The sequence below is a fragment of the Brachycentrus maculatus genome, unplaced genomic scaffold, assembly GCF_059751285.1.
Source record: "Brachycentrus maculatus isolate JH-2025_06_01 unplaced genomic scaffold, ASM5975128v1 h1tg000036l, whole genome shotgun sequence".
NCBI classification, from domain to species: Eukaryota; Metazoa; Arthropoda; class Insecta; order Trichoptera; family Brachycentridae; genus Brachycentrus; species Brachycentrus maculatus.
In genome coordinates, this window is record NW_028280790.1 from 782066 (window position 1) to 799792 (window position 17727).

The 17727-nt window shown below is 29.0% G+C and overlaps 2 protein-coding genes across 3 annotated transcripts in view; one reads left to right on the top strand and one right to left on the bottom strand.

The window, feature by feature from the left end:
• The window catches only part of LOC148312674 (choline transporter-like protein 1), a 19468-nt gene extending 9551 nt beyond the window's left edge, over positions 1 to 9917 (bottom strand). Inside the window, exons 1-5 of the mRNA XM_088275462.1 lie at positions 9858 to 9917; positions 9061 to 9171; positions 2538 to 2686; positions 979 to 1068; positions 135 to 289 (exon numbers count right to left, since the gene is read on the bottom strand). Coding sequence (XP_088131588.1) covers positions 135 to 289; positions 979 to 1068; positions 2538 to 2686; positions 9061 to 9171; positions 9858 to 9917 — 565 coding nt within the window. The remainder of the gene's footprint in view (positions 1 to 134; positions 290 to 978; positions 1069 to 2537; positions 2687 to 9060; positions 9172 to 9857) is intronic.
• A 1726-nt stretch (positions 9918 to 11643) lies between these two features.
• On the top strand, positions 11644 to 17367 carry Tmx3 (Thioredoxin-related transmembrane protein 3). Of its 2 annotated transcripts, none has more exons than XM_088275161.1 (9): positions 11644 to 11858; positions 11942 to 12197; positions 12708 to 12891; positions 13156 to 13300; positions 13596 to 13818; positions 14319 to 14535; positions 15465 to 15660; positions 15812 to 15899; positions 16133 to 17367. In XM_088275161.1, the coding sequence occupies exons 1-8, from the start codon at positions 11822 to 11824 to the stop codon at positions 15835 to 15837; spliced, it is 1284 nt and encodes a 427-aa protein (XP_088131287.1). In that variant the 5' UTR covers positions 11644 to 11821; the 3' UTR covers positions 15838 to 15899; positions 16133 to 17367. The 2 variants fall into 2 exon arrangements, with proteins under 2 accessions (XP_088131287.1, XP_088131294.1); XM_088275168.1 differs by having other exon boundaries at positions 11945 to 12197.
• The last annotated feature ends 360 nt before the right edge of the window (positions 17368 to 17727 follow it).

Genomic DNA, 17727 nt, shown 5'->3' on the forward strand with positions numbered 1-17727 from the left:
ATGTTCTCAAAATTGGTTTAAAATAAGGTTGTGTTTTTGTTCATAAAACTGTCGTAAATATGTCGATTTTCCGAATTAGATTTCCGAAAATAAATAAAAAAGAAATTTCAAAAAAATGTTTTATATAAACTCACCGAATGCAATAAGGCATAAGTAAACAATTTCTCTCCAACAAAGATGTAAATCTTCCGTAACCTCCTCGAAGAAATTGGTCAATCCAGTTTTAGAGAAAAATGTGTTTATTATTTTCTCACTCTGTTTAGGAACACAGCGATTGACAAATTCTCTGCTGTAATAATAATAATAATAAATATCTAGATAAATATATGGCAACATTGTGTATCGTGTGTAAAACACATTTAACGATATTAATAAAAATAATTATTTTCATAGATATAATATTTCGAGGTAAATATTAATTCTTTGACCCATATTTGCAAGCAATGGTGCAAAGGGCACCGCATCAGATCGGTGGCTCAATTATTATATGAAGGCAAGGTATCAATCCAGATTCGTGGATTCCACTAAGTAAAGTGGAATTTATTTGATGGGATAAAGATGACCAGAGCGAAAGATTACAGGATGCAGGACATCACTGCCAAATGGGAAAGAAAATCGAGGAGGAATTGTAGGTAGAAAAGGGAGAATGGAATAATGACTAGAGCACTCGGGGTTGTATACCCGTACCCTTACTTATATGTGTAACTTACACTGTTAATGTGTACGAGTCCCTTTAGGTCAATTTCACAATAAATTGAAATGAAATAATTGTACTTTTTTACAGTTTTAGTGTATAACCTAATTACTTGTGAAATATTCCATATTACACAGTAAATATGCACTTGTTCCTAGTATTGATTGATCGCGTGCAAAATTATAAAATAATAGCATGAATGAATAAACCGATATTTTATTGTTAGGTAGGTACTACTGTACGTTATTTTATACATATAGGATATAGGTATGTAAAATACTTACTATGAAGCATCGTCACAAGTCTCGACGCAAGCTCTGTGCAGTTTACTTTTTTCTACTTTACTTTGGCCGGCTGCATTAATTACTAGCAATCTAAAAATATATGTAAAACTTACATTGTCTATATGGAATACTGTAAGAAGATGTAAAAAGTGTAAGAAGACATAAACATGTTTAATCGTAAAAACTCTTCAAGGCCTTACTCGCAAACATAAAATTCAGTAAGCCACCGGCTGCGCGAGGGGTTACATAGTGGGCATCTCTACGGTCTCTCTTGATCTCCACCCCCAAATTTTTTTTATAAAATAAATTGAATATTGGAAAAATATTTTTATCAATTTTCATTACTCTACTTACCATTCAATAACTCTTTTCTTTTCAAAATTGTGTATTTCTTTATTATCTTGTATTATTGAAAAAAAATATTTTTGCAATAGTAAAACGGCGTATGAAGTAAAAATTTCAAATACGTTCAATGTCACCTGGGTTTAAAGAAAATTTAAACTGGGAAAAAGAAAATTGAAAATGAAAACTGGGCCTTAAAGAGGGAAATAATAATTTAAAATCTTATGTTTGTATTTTCACACATTTTTACAAAAAAATCGTTTGTTAAAAGGCAAACCATCCGATTGGTCTTATGATTTCCGGTAGCGACAAAATCCAACCTTTATGGGTTTCTATAAGTAAAAAACTTTAAGTAAAAAAAGTTATTATTTTTCTTTAGATTTGTGACATCCCAGACTCAGATTGACGACGTTTTTCTTTAAAATATTTTTTCATCTATCATTATCATATTCATGTCATAATCCACTTCTGTATAAGCGCCCTTGAGGTAGTATTTAACGAAAATGGCGCTATATAAATTATCCAAAATTATTATTATTATTATCGCACCATCACCGCTGAATAATAATAACTACTTCCAATATAATATCAGAAACATCCTATAAATTGTAATAACCAGGGATTTTTTTCCGTGTAACACGGTGGAACGGCGTTCCGGCACTTTTTTCAAGGACTTTTTTAAATTTTCAAAATCAATTAGACGAAACAATGTTTGTGCTTACGTAATTACAATCTTTATTTATATAATTCATAAAAAAAAACTAACCAACTAACCATCCCGAATCCCCGCACGAGTAGGCAGAGAGAATAGAACGCCACACCACTCTGTCTTGCAAACATTCTTCGCCTCTTCCACGTTCATGCATCTCATCATACATACCCGCTGATTCATCAAAATAGTAAAATATTGTATTGTAATGAATATTTCAAAGATTTGTTTTTATTTTTTATAAATTAAATATACATTAAGTATATATTTTTTTCAGTAAAAAGCTTGACATGAAGTGAGTTCTGGGACCTTTTTTGTTTAAAAAAAAGCCCAGGTAATAACTCATTCTCATTGGATTTCGCTACCACCAAAAATCACCAGACAAGTCAGACGGGTTGCGCAGTTAAAAAAAATGGAGATCTGCCACGTCTACTACGACGCAATTTACTAACAATTTTATCTTCTACAAATTTTTAAACTTTCGAGGTTTTAATTAAAAGTAACTTACCTCTTGTTCGTCATGTCTTCCCGTTTACAGCTGCTTCTCGGGTCGATCTCTTCCATGTTGAGTCTTCCGCATACGTTGGCACAGTCATCGTACCCATTGATGATCCTATAAAGGTCTCCATAGTACACGCAGTACCCTATCAGCCCGACCTGTGCGCACGATAATGTATTAAACAAAATAACAACACACTCGTATGCACTCAATAATGGCATATAAAATATTTATGAAATTTAAAAAAAACAATAAAAAAAAATTCGTTGTCATTATAGCTGATTTATTTATGACCCAGAAGAACTAGACTGCATTGATCAAAACCTTATTTTTAGGAATGACATATAACAAAAGCTAACGTGTTTTTAACGTCTTACTTTCAGGAAAGCTTTTTCAGTTATCTTAAAACGAAAACAAAATTAAGTTCCGCATATATGTGCGGTAATAAATCTCTCGGATATATATTTATATATATATATATATATATATATATATATATATATATATATATATATATATATACATATATATATATATATGTATATATATATATATATATATATATATATATATATATATATATATATATATATATATATATACATATATATATATATGTATATATATATATATATATATATATATATATATATATATATATATATATATATATATATATATATATATATATATATATATATATATATATATATATATATATATATATATATATATATATATATATATTTACATGTATATCACCCGGAAAAACTTTATTTAAATCATGTTAAAAATACCAGCATAAACCATATGACATTGAACGTTGGACTCATTATTTTCCTTGTTTACCACATCGATGTATCGATTCTAAAGATACTATAAATGAAAATCCTACACTTAAATTAATGGATTCTAATCAGTTTCAATAATTAGAGAGTTGATTTCTCGGGGTTTTTTCAATATCGAAACGAAGTCCGTTTATAAAATTACCTGAACAAAGAAATATATATTTTCCTGGATAAAACTCGTTATGGTATAACAAAGGTAAAGCTCTTTTTAAAACAAAATATTTTCTAAGAATTATGTATCTTTGGTATTTTATCATTACACTCAGTTATTATTACTTTTTTATTTATAGGTACAAATCAAACAAAGGGTATAGGTAAAAAACAAACCAAGATCGAGTTAACAATTTGTCCCATAAACCACTTGGGTGTTAGGGACTAGAAGAATAATTTTTTATCAACTTTTGATATTTTATTCTACGTGCGGTCCCCAATTTTCTTTGACCCCCATCCGTTTACGGATCGAAGCGGTGTAAACTTGATCATTCATTTTATAAAAGTAAGGTAATTAGTCCAGATCCAGTTTCTTGGATGTAAGAGTGTATTTTATATACCTGATGGGAAGTGAAGAAGCTTAGGGTGCCTTAGGGTGCCTAGGACAGCTATGTGGAAAACAAGTAAGGGAGGAATACGAGAGAATAGCAGAAATGGCTAGCACTCAGAGTTTACTCATATTCATACTAGCTTGAATAACTCGAACAATACTAAAATTTATCGATTCTCTCGAGATGAACGGCTCACAAGGATTGGTAATGTTTTTTGGAACAGAAACAATTTGAGTTGAATCTTTGAGGAATCGTTGAGGATCTCTTTTTCTTTAGCCCCTAACTAGACAATCTGCGTACCTCACGTAAAAAAGACATTTAAAGCGGGCCGAGGTCAATAATTGACACCAATTTTATACCCTGAAGTTATTTGACAAATTAATATTATTTTGTAAGTATGTATCTACTTATTATTGTACATTCCGTTGATAACTATCTGTGTTCATATGTACTATCTGAACATCCCTGACATCATTAATGTAAGTACAGAGTACTACCTACGGAAATAATACATTAGCCCGGGAAATGACATCACCCCAACTTTTTTCGGTTGTAGAAAAATCAATTTATTATTGACAATCATTGGCTAGTAATACGCGACTTTTCCAACTGTTTTTTTAGCTTTAGGCAAACATGTTGGTGTCGCAAACGTGTGATGTTACGTCGAACTAAAACTGTTTGATTTCAAATATCTTTTTGTGCCAAGCTATTTTGATGATGACTAACTTCGTTTATATGTTTTTTGTTTTTGCGGGTTTTCCTAAAATACGAAATTGTTTTTCTCCTAATTATTTAGGAACAACGACGTAAGAATAATGAAGCTCTTTATGTTGCATAAATTTGGTTTTAAAATATTGAATATTCTTTATGATATTGTTTAATAAAATTTATAGTCAAAGTACCTATTCATAATTGAGAATTTTACGCCGAAAGAATGTGGCTGGATATGAATAATCAATAATACATATTCATTAAAAGAAACGACAATATCTACTGTACATATAATGTCTGAATTTAAATGTCATACTATTAGGAGAAAAGTATGTTTTATTATTTGTAAATGAACCATCAAACTGTAAATGACAGTGTAAAATATTTATAATGATAAATAATTTCATTCGCCCATATATTTTTCGCAACATTATTTTCGATTAATGAAAAAAACTGAGTTTTTGAGATTTGATGTTCCTGTTGTATTTTTTATCACCTCTGAACCTTATGTATACATCGGCTTGAGAAGCCTTATGAATGAATTTGTAGCAACTCGCGTTTCTGATCGATTTGGCAAAAGTCAGCGAACTGTACAGGGTATTTTGCTTGTTACAAAATGTAAAATTGCTCGTCACTGTGAATAGAGACAAGTCAGTGAAACATATTTGCATGGTACCTATTGAAATGTGGAAAAGTTCATTTATCAGTTCGATTGTAAAAGGGACCCATTAAAAAGTAAAGCATAGAGAAAAGAAAACATGAGGCATTGAATTTCTTTAATTCAAACTTGAAATTAATTGCTAAAGAACATTATTAGACTTTCGCAACGAAAAAATCGTCATTTTCGATAAAGGCTAATTTTTGGCCGAATTGATTTTGTATGTAACTATTGTCTTATACAAAGGCACAAATCGAAATATTAAATAACTTTTTTTCATGCTATGGAAAATTGATAACTGTCTGTATTAGAAACGACGGTTTCGTCTAAGTGTTATTGCCAGTTGACGCACATTATTTCGGAACTGATTTAATTTTTTTGCTGACAGCGCAAAATATATTTTTACTTTCAACATTTTTAATATTTAATTTGTTGCCGACGGAGATTAGAGGTCAAAATAAAATATGGAACAAAGGCAAAATAAAGGAATGGGTAAATGATCAAAAATTAATTCCATGAAAATTGATATTCTTCATTTTTGAAAAAAAATTGATATTCTTCATTTCCTCTCTCTTTTTTGTGTGTATATTAGGTTAAAATGGATAAAAACAATAATGTATGTAAAAAGAACTCCACCGCCAAGACACACAAGGTGATATGGTGGGTCTCTGCAAAAAATATTTTTAATATGTTTAATATTGTTCTTTAAATAAATGTATACAATTAATGTTTAAAAAAAAATAAGTATCAAGACATAAATTATTTTACCATACTATATCCAAATAAATAAACAATTATTAAATTCTAGTACATACGTCAATTGTTATACTTCAAAATGCTTTCCCCTAACCCTCATTCGAACCCAATGGTCCATAGGGCATGAACTGAACATAGAGTAAAATTTATCTTATATTTATTTCAAACCCCTGGGTCTCGAACCCTTGATCTATAGCACGGTACTCGAATTCGTAAACCTCTACACCATGGAAGTGGACAAAAAGACGACCCAATAACTTAAAAATTTAACTGTGACAATAGCTGGCGTAAATAATGTTTTATATATTTCTTAAGTAAGGTCATCTTTGAATATAAGAAACACATAAAAATTAACTGAACAAAAAACCTTAATTTTAAATGAATGTTTTAGTTGTAAATCAATTTTTACTGAAACAAGATTGTTGCTATATAAATATAACCAGCATATTTGCTCTATAAAATTAAGTAAAAACATGGATTTAAATAATATTATCTCACCTTGAAATTTCAGTCACATACCTACACTTTACCTATTCAGTACAAGGTCATTATTGTATAAAAAATATGATTAATAAATAATTACGAAGGTGCACATTTGCTTGTATAAAAATAATATCCTAATCTCATAAAATATTATTTTGATGGAAAAAGAAAATAAAACATAGTTAAAAAAATTATATTTTTCTTCATATTTACGATTGACAATTTTTTTCCAGAGTCTGATTGTTTACTAATGTGTAGTAGGTACTCTTATAACATTTTTCCTAATATCGCTATCGATTTCGCATTTAACAAATGCCATTACAAATATATCATTTGTCATTTTTATTTAGTGAAACATACTAGGTACTTTGTCAATAATTACACTTTTGAAGCTAATTTTCAAAATTGTTTATAAGGAAAAGGTTTTTTTTTAAACTATTGCCTGCAACTTGAGAGAAAGGAGTCATGTTGTTGACGTTTATTTTATGCGGAAATTTACAGAAAATATTTGAAAAACAGTGGAGTAGATTTATACACATCATTACATGTCATAACATCAATTAGCCTTGTAGCGATTTTATTAATCTACAAATCAATAATTAATAGTTACCTATAAAATGTCACATTATAATGTGACTCATTTTCCCTGTGTACATGGAAACAGGAAAATACATTTTCATTTTTACTAAACGCACACACACATATATATATATATATATATATATATATATATATATATATATATATATATATATATATATATATATATATATATATATATATATATATATTATATATATATATATATATATATATATATATATATATATATATATATATATATATATATACAAACATACATATACATAATTTTTTCGTTATGAATTTTAACAAATCACTTTTGCAGATTAATTTTCCTGTCACCCCCATTCATTTTTAAAATTTGTTTAAATAAAAAATAAATAAATTGATTTAGGGATAATACAAGTTTATTAAAAATCTTTGTGGATCATTAAAACCATTTAAATATCTTGATAAGTTCACGACATTTTGTGAGAAATATTTATAAAGAAAATAAGGATGTTTTTAACAGGACTCGTATAAGTTTTTGGATAACAAATGGACTTCAAGTAGTGCAACTCACATGGCCAGATGCAAAGTTATCAGAATATTCACGGTAGACATAGCAATTATCGGTATGTGATACCGTCAGACAATTGCTAATGGTGCGATAAGTGGAATAATCAAATTATACAAATTGTAAATTATACAGGCCAGGGTAATGATCGTGACAAAGAAAACTAATATTTATGTTACAACTAGTTTAATCTTAGTAGAGAATAGACCTTGATGATTGTCACTTTCAGCAGATTGGTCCGGTCAATATTGATTTTTAACTAAACCATTCATCAATTTACAAAATGAAAAAAAACGAATACTAGTTTAAAAAACTAATATTAGTTTCAGAAATAGCTTAGTCGTATGAACTCGACTAGTAAAAACAACTCAAAATAATCGTGCCTAATATAAGTAGTATTCTAAATGATTACAGCAGGTGCCGTAGCGAAGTGGGGTAGATGCTCGACTGCGAAACTCGAGTCAAGGATTCAAATGAATTCTAGAAATATTTATTTTCTATCGCTCTGGGAGTTTGTGATATATTTTTCACATCTACCTTCCCTAACCTTACTTATCCTCTTTGCAGACAAACCTCTGAAATAGAGGATTTGCGGGTCCTTCAATAATATCAGATTATATTAAAAGTGGCATGAGGGAGGGGAAGGGCGTTTTTTTTAAATTAACTTTTAGATTTTTATATAGGTTTTTAAAAATTAACAGTTACATGAAACTAACGAATTTGTATAAATTATTTGATATGACAAAATGGTCGCTCAATAGATCTTATGGTTAAATGTTTCACATGCAAAACAGTTTACGTATATTTTTGACAATGCTATTATCCTATTATTGTCCTTTAATATAAAACTGCATAAGTCCAATGCGTATTTTACCAACGAATATTTTGTTGTGTATAGTTTTATTGTATTTTGCAGGTAGCAAGTACTCCTAATAATAGGCAAAAGCTTTAACTAGTCTGATATTATTTAGATAATGTACTAGCGCCTGATAATAATTTATTTAGTCCTTTATAAACGAGCTATATTAATTTATATTTAATCATTTTTACCATAATTTAATCCTACTCGTATATATATATATATATATATATATATATATATATATATATATATATATATATATATATATATATATATATATATATATATATATATATATATATATATATATATATATATATATATATATATATATATATATCAATAATTTATATATAAATATATATAAATTATTGATCAATTAAAAAAAACTAGGGCAAAACAACTTCATATATTCAAATTACAAAAAAAAACACATTATTCTCACCGTTTTGATATTTTATTACGAACTTAACATTTTAAAAATAATGTATTATTTCACTTTGACTTAAATATGTATAAATCAAAATTACTCACCAATCCGACTATAAACAACACGAAAATAATTAGGAATATTATATCCGTACAGGAACGTTTTTTCGCCTCCAAAACTTCACTCGCATCACCATTGTTGCCATTTCTTGAATGCTGAAATAAAGATAGTCATTAGCTTTATGTTTTATTTATAAAAAAACAACAAGCAAAATACCTACGGGCCCCGTAAAAGTTCACGATACTTTAAAAATAGTTGAATATATGAAATAACTTACAGAAATATAAAAAATCACAGAACTATTGTTTTTTCTCGTTCATTAATAATACTTTTATATTTCGCGTTGTGGTCCCGTGGTTAGTGTCGTATACTCTTGAGTCAGAGTTTCTCGGTTCGAACCCACTCTACCACGATCTGATACCTATTTCTAATAATAAATCGCTAAGGCTTGCTGAAATAGTATGAAATTGAAGTATTTTTCTAAATAATAAAAACACAAATATGTATTTATCTTTAAAAAAATATATATATATAAATATATATTTATATATATTATATATATGAAAATTGGCTAATCTTAACGTGGTCTCGGTCAGAAATCAGAACCTCATAATCACGACCTCATAATAATAAAAAAAAACTTGCTTATCACTACTAATAAAGTTTTTTTCAAACCTTTATTTATGAAAAAAATCATGTAATTTCTAAACAGCATAGAACAAATTTTAACCGGATTTTGAAATTTTTAAATGAAATTAATTGAGTGTTATTTATTTATTTCTCTCATTTAACAATAATGTAATTAATTAAATGTGTATACAAAATATAATGTAAGCTTTACCTCCAGTTTTTCCTTTGTCGGTTCCGGTTCGACAGCATTAGAGCACATGCATTGCCCCATGATTAATTATTACCAAAAAATAGCAAACACGAAATGCAAAAACGTTTAAACTTAAAGTTAGTCATACTCTCGATTCAAAATTAAAGTCTATTGAAAATTATAAAACAACATTAAAACTGCTCTCCAAAGGCTCCTAAAAAACGTGATTATAATTTTTCGTAGAGTTTTTCAAAAACAAGTTTGAAAGTTTTGATGAACAAGACATGCGATCGGTACGTGTAGCTAGGGTGCCATTAGCTGTAGCAGTAAGCACTAGCGACAGTCGACTGCCAAGTGCATGTAAACAGTGTTGAGGGAGGTGCTGGTTTCCATGGTAATTTGAATGGACATGACTAGGACACTAGGAGGTATGAGTGGATGTTTTGTTACGTTAAGCTACACGGCTGTCCAAACTCAAAACACAGTAAGGGACATTTTTTTGTAGCGCGTTTTTTTTTGCATTTTTGGGCTAAGTATATTCTACTTAGTCCAAAAATGCAAAAAAACGTACTACAAAAAAAATGTCCCTTACTGTGTTTTAAGTTTGGACAGCCGAACATTCCTAATTACTTTTTTTAAAACATGTTACATACATGAGTCACATATATAATATTCCCGATGAGTAATTTCCATTACTGATTTTGGGATTAAGGTTTAAAAGATTGAAACACAAATAAGAAAGTAAAAAAGGATCCTTTTTTTCAAACTAACGAGACAAAATGTAAAATATAAACAATTTGTAAACGGGTATAGGAAATAGGCATATTAAAAAAAACTGCATGTTGAAAGGAAACAAATAAGAAAACATAACTAATCAGTAACACAAATATCTTTCCATAATACTGCCGTCCTTCTAAAGTATCCTGGGGACTGGGTTTTTAAACCAGTTAAAAACGAAACCGATTAAATGGTTTGATGTATTTGAAAAATCGACCTTTTGGATTCATTAACCAGTTTTTACATTTTTTATGAAATTAAATATTGCTCTCGCACCCGCACCGATACAAAAAAAATGGCAACAACAAAAAACTCACTATTTTTTTATCAAGAATATTTTTTTTTAATTATTTCTTTTATTTTAAAATTAAAGTTAAAAGTAAAATTAATTAAAATTCTAGAAATTACTTCTATAAAATACAGCATTTTGTGAGGTCTATTGTAATTACAAATTAAAAATTATTATACTATTGTAAATTAAAAATATAATAAAGTTTAATAAAAAAGATACATAAGAAAAAAACATTGTTTAAAAAAATGAGTTAACAGGTACGGTTACTATGCACATTAAATTCAAACCGAGACCATTTATTATTTGATACAATTAAATGGAAAACAAGAAACGAGGAAAATAAACACTATCACATTCGGTATGTATGTAGGTAACAATATGTTGATTTAATGTGCACTGCTTTAGTTTTTACAATTTGCAATGTTATGCATGGACGAAAAAAATATTTAGAGAAGCTAATCAAAATAATTTGGTGTAATAAATGGTATTATTAATTAATGGTATAATTGAGATTGAAGATTTTATTACACGGAGCTTTTGAACCACAGGAAAAAATAAGGAAATTTCAAATCTTGCTGGCTGATATCTTATCAAATATACATAATCAACTTTCGAACTTTCTTTGAAATTGGAGCCAAGTCTGGGGTTACTTTACTTAAAAAATACGTATACATATTACGTATACCACTTTTTTATTGTAACGGTAACACTTTGCATAGACAAGAATATCGATTAACCATAGGAATTTTTTTGACAGTAATGTCAAAATCAGTCAAAATAATATCGGGCTGTCAAATACTTTTTAACGTTTAAGATTTGTTGTATTTGTCGAAAGTGTTTGTTAGAATTCCTGTGTTTAATATTTTAAGTAGAACAATAGTATATTTGTTTCATAAGATTAAACCGGGTCCGCGTAATGAAGGCCTTATACGTGTTTCATCTCCTTGCACTAGGTAAGCAATTAGGATAATTAAGTTAAAACTATCCACGTTCACACTTCATTGTTTGTATTAAATATTTTTTTCATTTATTTCAGTAGCTTATGTGTGCTGCAATGATGCTTCAAGAGTGTTGGAACTGAGTGATAGATTTTTGGAAATTCATAAAGAAGGGCACTGGCTGGTGATGTTTTACGCTCCTTGGTGCGCGTACTGCCACCGTCTCGTCCCAGTATGGTCTCATGTAGCTCAGGCACTTCATACTTCCAGTGTTAAGGTTGCCAGATTAGATTGTACCCGGTTCACCGCTGTTGCTACGCACTACAAAATCAAGGCTTTCCCTACCATTATGTTGTAAGTATGGTTATTGTGGTTAGACTATAAGTATTTAGTGATTATAAATTTGGTTTAGAGACAATTTGTGATGTAAGATTGGTGAATCCAATATTAATTGAAACAAGGGAATTGATTTAAAAAATATAGGCAAGCAAAAATAAAAATAGACGCAAGAAATCCTTGTACATAACAGGCATGGAATTTTTTTTAAGGCCACATGAATTTTAAAAAAAGGAACAAAAAACTATGTTTCTGTTTATCGGTACCCCAACACTAATCTCTCATATATAGAATTGGGTCGCTAATGAATGTTCAATTGTGAATAATGCGATATTGATCATTTCAAATAGTCAGTTACGCACCTCTAAAATTATGCCAGCTGTTGCGGAAGATAAATTCCATCAAAATGATGTTAAATATACTTATCAATCACAAATAAAATTGTTTCCCATTTGTTTCCACAATATAAATGTAAAATGTACTCAATAACTTTTTATTCATTACTAAATCATATTTTGGTGTTTTTAGTTTAAAGGGATCAAAGCAACATGAATTCGTCGGAGAACAGACTAAAGATGAACTAGTGAATTATGCATTGCGAATGTCAGGACCTCCCGTTTCTGTCATTTCTAATTCGGATGCATTTGATTATGTCAAAGAAAAGAATCCAATTTTCTTCACTTATGTAGGACAGCAATCGGGGCCTCTATGGGTAAATATAAAAAAAATATATTTTAAAAAATGTAATGTTTTTTTTTAAACAGCTTATTACGCAAACAGCTGATCTTTATTAAACATTTAAAAAAAAAAAAAATTCAATAATTTTGTTTTAAACTTCGGTTCTTAAAAAAATCAATAAGCTCTTGACTGACGGGGATTTAATCTTTTATATTTATATTCTTATGTCTATCTATAATTGGTAAAAAAACATGACATTATTAAAAAAAATATATGTATAAAACATGAATTATTACAGGATATGTACTACGATATTGCTGAGAAATACCAACACCTGGCATATTTCCATTCGGCTTGGGAAGACGTGGCCAGTAAACATGTTCCACTTGATAACATTCCTGTCGCATTTGTTTACAAAGACAATTCTCCCTACTTTTTCCCAGGTGAAACATTTTTAATTTCTCCTTATACACAGTGGAATCTCGGTTTATGCTATTATCAATGCTTACAGTTAAGGTTACAAATAGTATGGGCTACCAATAAAAACTCTGGGGTTAGATTCCTGCCAATTGCATAAAGAAATTCAAGAAATATTATTTTTAAATTGTTTTTGTAGTACATTCTAAAGACTTCCTTCTACCTGCAGACAGGACACTAAAAAAAGGCTTTGCATGTTATTGTATTGCAGTGCAGTTAATTCCAATTTGGAATAAATATAACCCAGTCTTTATTTTTCAGAGGATCATAGAATCTTAGAAGACAAAACCCTTCTTAACACTTCCATGAGCAAATGGTTTAATGCTGAAAGATTCGGCACGTTTCCAAAGGTATCCAGAGCTAATATTGATGAATTGCTGGCCCTGGAAAAATTCCTCGTTTTAGCAGTTGTTGAAGAAAATAAACTCAACGAGATATCTCCCGAAGAAACTGAGTTCCGTGATATGATCGAGTCCGTTATACGGTATTTTGTCTTATTTATTATTATTATTCATTCTTACCGTGAGATAAATATTTTTATTGACATTTATTGATGGAATTCTGTTGTAAGTGTTCCATTGGAAGTATGCTTATTATTTTCATTTAAAAATAAAGTATGCTTGGTACACTTCCACTTGTTTATTGGCCAATAAGCACTTTCACCCAATAAAAGGTATGTTCAGACATATGCGACGCAATTTATAAGAAATAGATAGAAATGAATTTGACTACAAGTAAGAGCAAAAGAATCTCAAAACACATGTCGCATAAAATATTATGTTTATTTCTAGCTGTTTCCTAAGGCATATTATAACGATTAGGAGTCTGAAGATGATCTGCATTGAGTGAAATTGGTCTCATTGGTCATTAAACACATGGAAGTTTTTTTTTTTAACTTCTCAACACAATAAAATTAAATATACTCTATTTATGGTGTTGTACGAAGATTGTGCATTTAATTAATGATTTCACATACATTTTCAGACAAAAAAGAGACATTCTGCACAAGAACTTTCAGTTTGGGTGGGTTGGATCTCCAGACTTGTCTAACTCCATTGTGATGTCAGTTATAGCCGTGCCACACTTACTTGTTATTAACTCTACAACCAAACATCACCACATTCCCGAAGATGATCCCAGCCAATTAACTCCCGAAGCTGTGCACATATTCTTAGAACAAATATACAATCAAACTGCTCCAGTAAGTAATTGAATTCATTCCACATCTCTAATTTACCTGTATGTCGTATGAATACTTGTCTCATAACTTGCAATTAACAAGACACACAACTACTATTAATGCAAGCAATAATAATTTGGATTTAACTATACATAATTAAAAAAACACATGAAATTGTGGTCTGTCTTAACAATTTTTTTGCACGTAAAACATTCAAAATTTGAAATATTTTATCTAAGCAAAACATTACAAATAGTGTTTTTTCAATTGCTTTAATTTACTCATTCACTACTATTATTATCAATAAAAAATTGAACATTTTGGCACTCAGTTTATTATTATGGATTTATAATGAATTTTTTTGTCAATATGTATTCCTAATCTGAAACAGCAAATTTTTATTATACCTTTTGAGTTCACACTGAAAAAGCAAAGAAAATAAAAATTACATTTGCCGGTGTTCATCCACTCTTAACACCACACTCAAGTTACTCATATTTATTACATCAACATATGAGAACTCCTTACTGTCCTATGGATATATCAAATAAACAAATAAACTTCAAAACTTTTTAAAATACAAAAAAAGCCTTTTGTCACTCCCTTCTATTATTATAAGTTCCAGTATTATTGGAAAAGATGTAGCTCAAAAAAAAGGATTTAAGTGGTGAAAAATAAATAAATACATAGCTATGAGTGAGAGCAATACATAATTACAAAAGTATTATTTTCTGGTAAGGGTCCGGCAGTCCGGTTAGCATGAAAAAACGGATGATTGGCTTGTGCTTTTGTCCGTCTTTCTTTGGATCGGTGCTTGATCACGGTGCGTTATTTCGATCACGCTAAACCGTTGTAGTCGCTTTTATTTAAAAAAAAACGGACTGCCGGACGGTAAAATTCCGTGTAGTGCACAAGCGTATCATAAAAGTGATTTTAATACATTTTTTCAGGTATATGGCGGTGATTCATTCTTGGTACGGCTTTATCGTGTATATTTTCAAGCCCGTACTTCTCTGGAATACATGTGGACAGGAAATCCAGTTCTTACTACACTGATATTTGGATTGCCTCTGGGTTTCCTTTCTCTGATATTCTACTCTGTATGCTGCACCGATATCTTGGATGCAGAAGAGGAAGAAGTCGAAGGTTAGTATCACATGCAATAACGCTGTAAATGTAAAAAACAAAACACAATACAATTTACTGTGCAAGAACTTACTTGCCCAGAGGTTTAGTTGTGTATACATATGTATGCATTTACATCTCACTCATAAAATATAATTTATTATTTTTAAAGATGCTGAGCACAAGAAGAAGGAATAAGGACCACAGATATAAAAATGCATTTTAAAGCCCTGCCCTTAAAATTGCATAATCTACATCAGGTAATCATTTTCAACAATTTATTAATCGGAGACAGTAGAAAGAAAAATTGTCACGTAAAAACAGCATTTTAAGGCTTTTCATTTTTAATAAAAAGTACAATTAACTATTTTCAATTAAAAATATAATGTTTTGATATTTCGAAGTTTACCTCAAGTTTTTATTTCTTTAGTGATAATTACAGGCTTTTATTATTATTTTTAAATGCTATGCTAATAAACTTGTGAATTTTTAGGTTATTGCTGAAGGTTGATTTGATGGTGTTTTTTAAATGAAAAGTTGATGAAGATTTTCCGTGAAAAGAAATTGGATAGAATGAACACATCTGTTTATCACAATTCTTATGAGCAACATGATCAATAAATTTATTATGTATACCTAATGCTTATTCAGTCCGGAGATCTGGAGAAATACAAAACATGTATGTGTTTATTTACTTCTATATGAAGTATATATTTTTTATCAAAGTAAGACGTGTATTACCACAGTGAAACGGCTTCCATTTTATTTAATAATTCCATATGTACATTCACAAATGCATTTATTATAAAATATTTGTCATTCCTCCAAAGTATCTAGATTAAGTTCCAGATGGTGTTTAAGAAAAAACAAACCATGTATATCCGAGTTTGTATACAATTTTATATTCTAGTCAAGTCATTTTCTACATTTGTACAAAATATTTAGCCTCTTCTTTACGTAAGGACACTGTACTTAAGAACATTAGTTAACACTGTTCAATTGGGTTCTATTTGTAAAAAGGTAAATGACTCTATTATTCATTTTAATGATTTTAATTTTTAGGTGTATGTCCCTTTTTTATTCGCCAAACAGAATTATAAAATTATTATTAAGCTATCACCTTCATGTACTAATTTTTAAAAAAGTTTATCTACTTGTTATTTTTTTACTATCATTTGTAGAGATAATTACTGTTTATAATTCTCTATTTTATATTGGTCTTTTTTATTATAGGATTTTTAGAATGTAGTATTTGTGTACCTATATTTTTTTCAAGTTTAAAAATTAAGGTGGTAATTTACAAGATTTTTTTTTTAATTCAGTCTTTTGATATCGACAGAATCACAATAACATGAATGGTGATACCTCGGTGTATGTCCTTTATGTGTTCCAGATCCATTATATGTATTACTATTTAAACCAATGAATTTTGATACTACTACGAAATTGTGGAATCAATTCATGATTTACCAACAAATCTATGAGAGATCACCATATTTTGTGAAATAATTATAAGAACAAATTTTTCTTCTTTTCCTTTAATAATAAGTGCCAATGGATATGAAAATGTGTATTTTAATTGATGTTCACTGTTATTGACATTCTGTTTTTTTTTATGATTTAATAATAAAATGAATCTTAATGTTTGTTTGGTAGTAAAATGTTATATGAAGCTAGTCCTTATGTATTTAAATATATTGTGTACAAATAAAAGGAATTTGTTTGTAATCTCTTTATTTTAATAATACCCAATCTAACAGTTTATATTTTATTTTGTTAGTGGTAACTACATATCGCTCACTCCTTTCAAGAACGTCATAAATAAAAAAAACTTGATTTTTCAGGAGAACGTTTTTAAAGTTTAAAAACATAACATAATGTATTAATAATAAATATCAAGCCACTTATTAAACTTTTTACTGTGCAACAGATCTTTTTAGGTAAAACCTGAAGGTTTTTTCTCCATTTGAAAAATATTTAATATATTTAAAAAAATAATTAAACAATACCTTTTCTTCAAAATGCAAAAACAACATTTTATGCTCTATAGCGGGTAAATATTAAGTCAAAAATATGCCTCTTTTGCTG